General features: G+C 43.2%; 1 protein-coding gene and 1 non-coding gene across 2 annotated transcripts; one reads left to right on the top strand and one right to left on the bottom strand.

Moving 5' to 3' along the window:
- Nucleotides 1-630: 630 nt before the first annotated feature.
- PSMA3 (proteasome 20S subunit alpha 3) lies at nucleotides 631-10,075 on the bottom strand. The gene is made up of 11 exons (XM_058858881.1): nucleotides 9,939-10,075; nucleotides 9,016-9,098; nucleotides 8,330-8,453; nucleotides 7,465-7,566; nucleotides 7,270-7,343; nucleotides 6,625-6,697; nucleotides 5,617-5,682; nucleotides 2,954-3,000; nucleotides 1,378-1,445; nucleotides 1,171-1,235; nucleotides 631-821 (listed from the first exon to the last, which is right to left on the bottom strand). Exons 1-11 carry the CDS (start codon nucleotides 9,957-9,959, stop codon nucleotides 777-779), a joined length of 768 nt encoding a protein of 255 aa, XP_058714864.1. The 5' UTR covers nucleotides 9,960-10,075; the 3' UTR covers nucleotides 631-776.
- A 19-nt stretch (nucleotides 10,076-10,094) lies between these two features.
- On the top strand, nucleotides 10,095-10,167 carry TRNAK-CUU (transfer RNA lysine (anticodon CUU)). The gene has a single exon. It is a non-coding gene; the product is annotated as a tRNA-Lys (tRNA).
- Nucleotides 10,168-11,998: the final 1,831 nt, after the last annotated feature.

The raw sequence follows: 11,998 nt of genomic DNA on the forward strand, positions 1-11,998 counted from the left end.
AATGACAGCAGCAAAGCTTGTTTTTAACTTCTGGAAAGGTCAACAATTGATGAAGCAGATTCAGAAGCGTGTTAAGAAACTATAGCTGAATAAAACAGTTTAAAAATAGTTTGGCTCTTCAAGCATTAATTCCAATTACATTGCTTAATAGATCTGACAGCTTTAGAACTTAACACAAGCACTGTTTTAAATTGAATTAGTTTTTAATTCCTCCTACTCCTCCACTAAGCCTGGGCTTAGTACTTCAGATTAACATTCCTTTTCCTGAACTCCTGGTTGTTACATAGGCTGTTAGGAGCTGTCAGCTGTGCACTTTACCTTAAACTGTAACCTGTTGGAGCTGGCCATGTTCTCATCTCTTCTGCCAAGAGCAGTCACAGACTCTGGCTGTGAACAAACTACAAATTGTGCTATTGGTCAATCAAGGAAGAACTGAGTACTAGTTTTTAATACTAAACTATGCAGCACAAACAACAGACTTGTCTAATGTCTCAACAGATTGTTTTTCTGTGCATAGCCTGGCTCAAATGGAGTGCTTTAGGAAGCAAGAGTGGCCTGATAATGTCTTTCCTTCTTTATGTCTCTTTAGGTACCATTGCTGGCCTACACAATTTGAAATAAAAGCTAAGAGACAGTAAAATGGAAAATTTATTAGTGCAAGTTGGTCAGTTGCAACAGTCTTCCAACAAGTACACAACAGCATCCATGCATAATGCATTATAAACAAACCTGGTCTAAGATAAGAAAAACTGGACTTGTTTTGGAGTAACAATATGTTACATATTGTCATCATCTGACTCATCTTCCTCTTTCAAAGATTCCTGTTTAAAAAAAGAAAGTGTAATTAAAGAGTTGTCTAACAGTTGTTTTATAATTCAGCCTGCAATAAACAAAATGAGGTTTGCTGCAGCTTCACACCCCTCTCTCTGTGTCCAAACCCTTGTAGTCAGCAGGAGAGTTCCCATCAGTACATTTACTTGGAAGGAGAAAGACCCCACTTGTGGCAGGCACTGAATTAACAGTTTCTGAAGCAAGAACTATCCCCGGGTTACACTGTAGCCTTCCCTACTGTCCCTTCCCAGTAACTCCAGCTAACACTCAGGGGATGTGTGTTGGAATGATACAGTTTGTCAAGTGAAGCACTAAGACAACACTGAAATCAGAACTTACCTTGGCATATTTTTCTGCTTCTTCTCTGATGTCTTTGGGAACAATTTCATGTTTTCCATTGGTTACTGTCAATAAAAAGAGTATGTCTTAATTACAATTCACACAAGGACCCTGACATACAGAGTGAATTTAACAAGCAATGTTTTACTTTAAGTACAAAAAGTTACAAATTTTCTGGAGTGTTTATAGAATATAGAAATGCATTACTTTCTCCAACCCAGCTGAGTTCCAGCTCAAAAGCTTTATCCTTTACTTCATCGTGAACTATGTAGATTCTGAAAGGAACAAAGAACAGATTAGAACAGACTGACCAACAGGCTAAATATACTTTGTTCCTGTCACAGATTTCTTCAGTAAAATATTCTTATGATTAATTGAAGGTCTCCCTGTGCCTTCTCCCCACCAAACACCATCAGAGAATCTTCCAGGCTTAACTGCTAATCTAACAACACCTTAAATCATTACAGCCAAGATGCAGGTTGAGCTGTTCAAGTTGCCTTAACTGGAACAAACATTAAGATTTGCAAAAGATTTTGCAAGACTGCAAAACCAAGGTTCCATCATCACTGCCTGCTTCTGCTACATCAGTTATAACACAGCTGGAATGTCCTGCATTTCCCCAGTAAATCTTACTTCAGTTTACACTTAGCACTAAATAACACCACCACAGTATCTTGTGTCTAATCAGAAGTCTGTACATAAGATTTCCAGTGTGGTGCTTATGGCAAACATGGAAATGGGAATTTAAACTTCAAGTGGTATCACAACATACACAGTGCCACCCAGACCAGTAAAATCACTGCTTAGGCTGTGGGACAGAAATGTTAACACTGATTCATTCTGTGGCAGAACATGCAAACAAACTGGAACAATCCTGGGCAGAGACACTTGAAAGAGCAGAACTCACAATAACCTATGGATTTACTATTTAAGAAGCCTGTATTTTGTATGTCTAAGTTTGCTTCAGAAAGCACTAATAAGCCAGAAGTTGAAAAATACCAGTGATTCCTACCCAACATGGAATCCTTGGAGATAGTGCAGGAAGGCAGGATACCTTCAGCAGCAACACTTCCAGGATTGTGAAACAAGTATAAAGACTGAAGTGAACATTGGTGTCCAGGGAAATGCCCTTCTATGCTTATAGACCCTCCTGTCTGTTAGCTGAGGTGATCTCCAGGCCTTTCTCATCTTTCAGCTGGTTACAAGCCCTTTGCAACAAAGTGTGCCTTTACAAGCACTTGACAAAATCACTGCTCTGGACTGTGCCTAGTATTTTTGGTTTAAACGTTATTAAAATCTTTGCTATCTTGCTAAATCCTACTAAGGAGCTGAATTTGAGCTGAAAAACAGAACCTTGTCTGGAGCTGCTGCTGAGTTTGAAGTAGCAGAACTAGAAGAAAAGTATTTTCATTATTAGAAATTATTTTAAAATGCGTAATAATAAAGCTATAATGTATATATTCCTTTAAAGAAGTTCTACTTTGCTTCTTTCCCAAGCACTTGAGTCTTTTTTTTTAGGCTGGATCCAAGACCTCAGCATCATTTGTGGGCAGCTTCTCTCTGAAGCATCAGGTCATTGTTCAAACAACTCTTACTTCAGAAGCAGCACACCAAGAAGTTTCCCTCCATCTGTCACCTGGTTTAAATACTTTAAAACCAGGGATTAGAGTCAGACAATTTAAAACATGATACCAAATTTAAAAAGAACAGCCTCAGTTTGAAACCAAAGCAAGCTCACCAGTCTGGAATTTTGTCAAGTTGGAAAAACAGGTTGGAGACTTACATTTTTGCAACTTCTTTAACAACATCACGACAGGTCATTTCCTTCATCTGTAGGCAAAAGACACACAGATATAAAATTTTTATTGAGAGAATATAAATCTTCCCCAGGGCCAGAACAGGAGACACTGAGCATGTGCCTAATGAGCTTCATGTTTAGTAATCAAAGTAACAGAAAAGGCCAGAACCACATTTCTTCTCTACAATGCATCTTCCAGGCTGCTCTATGCAAGTCATTCTTCCAGGGAAGAATATTACAACTGAAAGTTTCTAGGGAGAAAATACTACTTGGAAATTCCCCAGTTTAAAGCACTTATCAGCTGAAATCTGAGAAGCTCCACTGAAGATGCTGGCATCCTAAAAGCTTGACTTGTTCCTAGATGCTTTATGCTCAACTGATACAAAATAACCACATGGGAGAGGCACCATATATTCACATGTAATACTGGTATTCCTTCTAGGCTGCATAGCAATACTTTTAGTCTTACCAACATTTTATGCAAGTAATTTTGGGTTTTAAGTAATGCCCCAAGAAGAGAATAGTAACAACCAACTGCCTGCCTGGGCAAGGCATCAGCATCTCATTTCATACTTTCTCAGTTATATCACAGTCTTTTGAAAGCTTCACAGTTAATCAGAACAAAGGCTGGTGCAAATTTCCATGATATAATAAACTTGTGTTTTACAGGTCAACTTTTCTGGCCTATGAAGCAGTAATATATTTCCTATATTTCATTAATGCAATTTACCATCTCTTCCAATTTTCAAAATATTTTCAAAGTCTTAGTATGGAAAATAGTTGTGAGGTGCTGATGCAGGGATGAAGATGACAAGAGTTCATGTGGAGTGTCTCAGTCCTTTCTGGGGTGAAGCAATGTGCCAGAGAAGAAATGCCCATGCCTGGTTAGACAAATGTGCCATCACAATCCCACCTGGAGAAGTTCCCTGAACAGAGACCCATTGGATTTGTGACACTCAGTCCAGAACACAAATATAACTTGTGTCACACAAACATTTAAATGATGATTCATGCATATAAAGTTAGCAGTCAAACAGGAAACCCTAAGGCATTACTACTGTCATGCACATTTACAGAAAAGAAAACTGAAGTCAATTTAATTTCTGCCATTATTCTTTTCCCATCCCAGGTATGTTAATTCTGCGGACAATGAAAGTAAACAATGTGAACAGTTTTATCCCAGGAGTTAACCATGATCATGTCCATGTATCAAAAAGCTGTCATAGTATCAGAGCTGCAGGAGATCAAGAGATTAAAGCAGTCCCCACACAACAGGTTTTCCCACAGCTGAGTTTACACACAATAAACTGCAAGAGATGTGATCAATGCAGGGTTTCCTTCTTGCCCTCTCAACTACACCAGAGTTTCAGGCACTGTATCCTCCCCAGCCACAAGAGCTGCTCTGCAGTGCCCCGAGGCAGGTTTAAAGTCCTGACCTCCCTGCTTATCTCTCCCTTTCCACCTGCAGTCATCTCTTCTGACAAAAATCTTAGCTGACCCTAAGCTGGGGTCACCCACAAAACCTTTTGTACTTCTGTTTTTTCATATCTTAACTTTGACAAATTCATCTTGTCAAAATCAGCTGTGACCTGGAAACCTGCCCAGTCCACAGTGAACGAAAGTTATTGGCACATGGGGCTGGACTCACCCCACAGAGCTGTGACAGGATCCCACACCTGCACTTACTGGGGACACTGCACACACACCCCTAAATAAACACCTGCAGCTGGGCCCTGTGCCACACCTCTGTTCCATGGGCTGCATTCTACAGCTCTGCTGCAAAGTTCCAGTAATTCACATCAGTAACTGCAGAAGTTTTGGAAAATCCCAGCAGTGCACAGAAATTTAATTACTTGGAGTAAATTGTGTGTTACCCAATACAGCACTGTCTTTTGCCAATGTACACACATGGGAATTGAAATTATCATTTCCAGGTGCCACAATTCCAGTATAAAAGATCAAATGATCATGCAGGCTTCTTACCTTTAATTTGGTATTCAGACATCTGAACCAGATTCAAAACTGAGTGAATCAAGTCTAATTTTTCCTGTAATTTTTCAGTCATGGTGCTACAGCACCATAAATAGCCTATTCTTAAAAACATAGCAATCATATAAACTCTGAACCTTTCCATGAACAGCTGTGACATCCCTCTGCAGACCAAAATAAAACATATTTGTAACAGAGCATCACATAAAAATTACATGAGACAGACCAGAAGAAGAATTTGGTTCCATGTTGTCTCCAAGGGTGTCAGATATTAAAACACATGAGAAGATGGAAATCTTTCAGGATTCTAACCTAAGTTCAATCAGCTAAAGGGACACTTCAACACTTTTTGGTTGTCTTCTCTCCACAGAGCAGTTTGTCTTTAACAAGAGCAGCTTTTCAGAACTTGTTAAACAAAAGAATCATCTAAAACCTTTGGGAAAAAAATAGATACAGCACCCTGCACCATGCTGCTCTATGGTTTTCATTCAGAATGAAAAACATATTTATACTTTTATATTCACTTACTTGGCTCACTGGCAAATGTACAAGGAAATGTACACCTGCTTCTCCTGTATTTTATGTATTTCAGGCACCCAAAAGGTAACATGGTAAACCAGGAATATTTCTCTTGAGAGCACAACACTGTTACACCATACCTGGAGTTTTTCTATCTCTGTTTTTGCAGCCTGCCTGGCTTTACCAATGGCACAACCCCAATAACCCTAAAAAAAGAAAGAAACAAACAATATGCAAATGTAATTAAATACTAGACCCTCTACACCTCTTACTGTCACTTAGCACATGACAACCTCACCTTACTCACAATGAGAGGCCAAAAAACCTTGGCATTGTTTTCTCTTGGGGCACATCCCCAAATTGTTGAATAGAGCCAAATTACTACATCAAGTACCACCACTACTGATAGAAAAGTGCTCAGTAAGTCCTGGACAGAAATTTATCGGTTCAAAATGTTGTAACAGATTTTTTAAATTGCTATTACAAAAAAATGGAAGAATAAACTAGAATTAGTTTGAAAAGAGAAAGTCTACAGGAACTACAGAAGCTCTACAGGATCCAAGCTAAACCCACCTACTGTGCAAATATATTAGAAGTGTAAACACATAAAAATTAAACATTTCTATTTCTCTCAAGAGCCATAGTACTGGATATACTGCAAGGAAATTTCAAGAAATCTAGCAGTATGAGTGTGCATCGACCTGTGTGTAACACATAGCTGAAAATAATAACACATAGCAGCACTAACAACAATTAACAACGATTTTATTTTGATTTGGTTTGCTGCTGGCAGGCAGTGCCAGAGGAACAGCCCTCTCTTACCTAAGTATTTAGAAAAGGGGGAATCACTACAATTCTTGCCTTTCTGGGGCAGTGCATGGGGGTTTTCACTGGACATAGCTACGTGGATGAACTCCCCATTTCTGATAGACAAGCTTTAAACTCATTTCTAAGACTGCACTTCTAAGAAATACACCATGTTTGTTTTTAACAAGGACATGCAAACAAGCAGCAATGATTCACCAGAGATCTTCCCAGGCAAAAGGAGAAAACAACAGCTCTTTTGGGCCAACACTTACTATTTTCCCAACTAGAAACTTTTAAAAGAGGAACTTATACTAAGATGGAAATATTTCTGACACACTCACGTATGAAACTCCTGATGGATCAATCATGTACAGTTGTGCACCATCATCACTGTCATAGGACCCCAACATGAAACTGGAGGAGAAAAGAGAAATTAAAACCTTTCCTTTTATCAACACACACACACACACAACTAGAGAGACTACACCAGCTCCAGTTTCCTACACCCTTCCTGGAGAAAAACTCTCCTGTCCTGCTGCACTCTATTGAACAATTTGCCTCACAACAGCACCTGGATGTTGCCAGAAGCATTTCACTGATCAGTAACCTGGCAGCAGATCTGTGTTTATCAGTCCCCTTGTACCAGAATCACACAGGAGCTGTAACCTGCTCTTTAGGTGTCAGGGCAAGCAGAAGGATTGCAGAGGGAAGTTCTGCTTTCACCACCATCACAATGGCACAAACCCTCAACCTTTAAAAACCAGGGACAAATTAACCAGCTCTGTAGAAGCCTGGCAGAGCCTCATGGGAATATGAATTCCTCACCTGAGTTGTTAGACATACACAGACAGAAAGGGAAGGGATTCATTAGGAGATGAACTGTGGGTTATTAATTCCAGGTTTCAAAAAAGAACTCAGACAACCAAAGCAGTTCCAGCAACTGTGAACCAAAAGATATTTACAAATAGAGTGTCTGCAAGACTCACCTGCACCCAAAAGGCCTGACAGCACTGTACAGGGTGTAGGCATGCACATACATGGCCACTCTATCTGCGAGATGCTGCGTGGAAAAAGGAAAAATAAAATTATGGAAACCCTTACTTACAGAAATAAGGAATAAAATTTAATTCTCACATCAAGAATAGAAGCCAAAAGCCCTGAGAGCTGCACTGGCCTCTTACCTTCAGGGGAATGTCATAGCCATAGTTAGACCTAAAGTTGGAAGCCTCTTCCCGGGCGATGTCTGCCAAGGAGCGAGCGTCTGCCAGGAGCCCCGCGACCGCCTGCAACGAGAGCTCATGATATTCAGTGCCCTGGAGGAGTTCAAACTGCCCATCTGCCACCAACATCAAAACATGCCAGCATCATCATATATTAATAGAGTTATTCTCTAGGAACATCAATAACCAAAGTTATCTTTGTGTTAATTATCATCTCATGATTGACTGTGACTACACCAACCCAAACAATATTTCATATCATGTGTATTCACCAGGTTTGTGTCACACTGCAACCACTCCTTGGCACTGTTCTGACATCACTATTATGGACAGGCCAGGCCTCCATACACCAATCTTAAAGCAATTCAGGTGATTTCCACATTGCTGAGTAGGAAATTTCGTATGCAGCGTGTTTTCCCTGAACACCCTTTATTTGGTAACTGTGTAAGAGTACCATTTTAACACTTGTGTTTATATTTATATTATATTTATAATAGTATAAATATAATATAAAATATCATTAATATAAATATTATTATATTTATATTTACAAATTTGAACAACTGGAAAAGCATTTCTAAAAATTTAAAACAGCCTCAATCTCCTACTGTAAATTTGAATTTTACTCATGTATGTTTTAGTGCAAAGAATAAATTACAGAAAATAGTAAAAAAAACACTGGCATTTCTGACTTTATACACAGACACATTAACATTACTTTCTTAATCTATTTATTTTTGATTCTCTGATTCCTAAATTTGTCCTTTTGAGGGAGGGGGGGGTCACCTTACAATTTCTGCAGACCTAAAATGAAATGGCACCTTACCATCCCAACGTGTCGGTCGACATTGAAGAGGCGTTTATTGGACCCCTCTTCGTAAAGCTTGGACAGGACTAATTTTTCTACTCCAAAGACAACACCATCTTTGCATCTTATCCCAATTGCTGTACTGAAAAACAAGAAAAATGTCAGTTTCTCACAATGTAAAATACTTCATAGAGAATTACCACGACAGAAGAAACAGTGACATGATTTCCCCCAAGGTAGGTTTGTCACAACTCCAGCACTGAAGACAACAAGGGGGTGGAACTAAATGATCTTTAAGGTCCCTTTCAACCCCAAAATCATCCTGGGATTCTGTGATTTTAATCCTTATCAGGAGCAGACCCCTGGGTCACCCAGTCCATGCCCTGCCAATCCATCTCACAGCTGGGATTTCCACTTCCCAATATTCCTTCACATGCACTCCAGGGAAGAGAGACACTCCCAGAGCAGCTGGTGCAGCTTCAACAGCACTTGGATGTCCTCCATGTCTTGAGGAATCCCTAGGAAGCTGACACACATTTACAAGGAAGGTCCTGAGCATGCCTCAATCCACATCCCTAAAATGGGCTTTTGGATCAGAACTCATTTTACCACCACAATTTTATCCTCATGTTTCTCTAGTCCAACAGCACTGCTTTAAATGAGGCCAAAAGAGCAGATATTTGATAGAGATATTTGTATCTTACCTGCTATTCTCCACAGCTTTCATAGCATATTCCACTTGAAACACTCTGCCATCTGGAGAAAACGTGGAAGCTGACAAGTCATACTGAAGAAGAAGACACAATTCTCAGGAAGAAAAACCCACATAATATCACAGCATTTTCAGATCAAGCCTATTTATTAAAAATTTCAAGCCTGTCACTGCCAGAGATGGTGTGAAGTCCCAAAAACAGGCTGACCCCTTACAAAAGATGTAGAAACAGAAGAAAACAGAGACTAAAAGCCAGGAAAGGCCATTTAATCAGTGCTGGATGTACCCACACTGCAAATCCTGGATGTGAAATCACTGAGCATTACACAACACTCAAAACCCATGAGAACTTTATATTTCATGGAATCACAGAGTTTTGGGCTGGAATGGACCCTAAAGTTCGTCCAGTTCCAACTGGAGGTGCCATGGGCAGGGACACCTTCCATTACCGCAGGCTGCTCCAAGTGCCCGGCCCGGAACACTGCCAGGGCTCCAGGGACAGCCACAGCTGCTCTGGGCACCCTCACGGGGTAAATTCGTCCCAATATCAAACTTGATTTTCCCTCTTTGTCGTTTCACTACAGCTCCCGATCAAGAGTCCCTCCCCTGCTTCTCTGTAAGACAACAATAATCTAAACGTATGGATCACAGGAGTACATTTGAAACGCACAGAAGAATATTATATAGAGGGGCACGATAAGTGTACGATCCCTGTGCCCGCCTCGCCCCGCCGCCGGTTCCCCGGGCCTGCCGGGCCGCAGTGACTCAGCCGCCCGCAGTGTCCCGGAGCCGCCGCGCTGCGCTCGCTGCCGGCACGGGGCGGCCCCGGGGCCGGCGGGGCCGGTCGGGGCCGGTCGGGGCGGCCGCGCTGTGCCCGGGCCGCGCTGGCGGTGCCGCCCCTCACGCCGCACTCACCCCGGTGCCGATCGAGCTCATGGCGACGCCGCTGCCAGCCCGTCCCGCGCCCACCGCCCAGCAACGCGCGCTCCCATTGGCCGCCGCGCCGCGCTCCCGGCGTGACGTAACCACGCGCTACGTTAAATTGTGTGTAGTGTCAACCGTTCCCCGAGCGCCCGGCTAGCTCAGTCGGTAGAGCATGGGACTCTTAATCCCAGGGTCGTGGGTTCGAGCCCCACGTTGGGCGCATTCCTTTTGAACCCCTTGAAGAGTTCCAGGCGGAAGCACGGACGGAAAAGCCCCGTGCGGAGACACTCGGGATTATCCCAGCAGCGATCGGTAACCACTGTGCCAGTGGGAAAAACGTTTTGTGAATAACAAGTGCATAATAAATGTGGGAGCCATGAGGAGCTGGGCTGTGACCGCTAAACACCGGAAATTTTGGTTTTTTTTAAAACACAATGCAGGAAACAGATGTTAATCAAGTAGGAGCTCTGGGCTCCCTCGCAGATAGAGAGGAATTATGGAGACAACTGGATAGAGAGCTGGGCGAGCACCTGTCATAGGAAATGTAACAAGAGCCAGTGTGGGATTCTCCATCTAGGATGGAGCAACCCTGGTTAAACACACAAACTCCAGGAGAGCAGACCCACAGGACAGGAGCTGGGGCGTTCATAATAGGAGGAAATTCTTCCCTGGGAGGCTGGGGAGGCCCTGGCCCAGGGTGCCCAGAGAAGCTGTGGCTGCTGCATCCCTGGCAGTGCTCCAGGCCAGGTTGGATGGGGCTTGGAGCAACCCAGGACAGTGGGAGGTGTCCCTGCCCATGGCAGGGGATGGAACTGGGTGAGCTTTAAGGTCCCTTCCAACCCAAACCATTCTGGTATTCTGTGGTTTGCGTTGGTCCATCACTGGACAGGCTCTCCAGGGAAGTGCTCACAGCCTGCCACAGCTCAAGGAGCAGCTGACAATGCTCTCAGCCATAGGATTTACTTCAAGCAGTCCTGCAATGAGCAGGGAGTTGCACCCCATGAGCCTTAGGGGGTTCCCTTCTGACTTGAGACAATCTGATTCCATGGAAAGGGAGATGAGGGAATGAGATGAAGCCAGTTCCCCCAGGGACCAGCTCCTGCTGATGCAGCATGGACACAGGCAGACCACAAGGGGCTCATGCATGTTCCAAAATCCTCCTCCAGATTGCAGGACTCATCTGGAGTTGTTTGCAATTGGCCAACACCAGCCTGCTGGAATGGTGTCCAGCCCAGAACCTCAGAGGAAAATCCTCCAGTTACTGCAGGGGTTTGTGTCTGCTACTGCCCTTCCTGCTAAATCAGGCAGGCTCACTGTGAATTTGTCTGCTGGGAGCATCCACGGACCCCACAGCTGTGCCAGGGAGGGAAGAACTTCAACAGTCAGGGTGAAAACCCAACCATTTCTACACCCTTACACATTTAGGGTGTGATCTCTGAGGGCTTTCCAGGCTTTCCACATTAAGAGTCCTCACCCCTTCAATGAAATAAAAATTGCCTTAGCAAGTCCTGGGACTCTGCACTGAAGCCAGCAGTAACATGAGAGTTAGGAATTGTGTCCCTGCCATGTGAAACAGCAGCAGCTGAGGCTGTTCAGTGATCCAGAAACCCCACAGGAGGAGATCTGGGTGGGTGGAAGGAAGGTGAGGTGGCAGAACACGCCAGGAGAGGTCCCAGGGTACGTGCGCACAGCAGCACAGAAATACCCCCAAAAAGGGAAGGGCTAAGAATATCCTGAATTTCCTCAGCTGCAGTCTGCTGCAGTTCAGGAAAATGACTTCATTGCACCACCAGCACCACCGGCTGTGTAGGAGTTTCATCTCCTCACTCCTTCCCACTGAGAAGGGAAGGAGCTCCCAGCTCTACGGGACTCGTGCTGATGGCAAATTCCTCTCTCAGGAAGCTCTGGCTCAGTTCTTACTGAGGTAAAATATAACCTGCACCCCAAATTACCCAGATTGTGGCTGAAAATGATCAGCACAGCTCAGGCTGCATGTTCTGTGCACCTGAGACTGGCTGGCTGTGCCTGGCAATGAGACTGTGTCCCTTCAT

This window comes from Poecile atricapillus, chromosome 1, assembly GCF_030490865.1.
Source record: "Poecile atricapillus isolate bPoeAtr1 chromosome 1, bPoeAtr1.hap1, whole genome shotgun sequence".
NCBI classification, from domain to species: Eukaryota; Metazoa; Chordata; class Aves; order Passeriformes; family Paridae; genus Poecile; species Poecile atricapillus.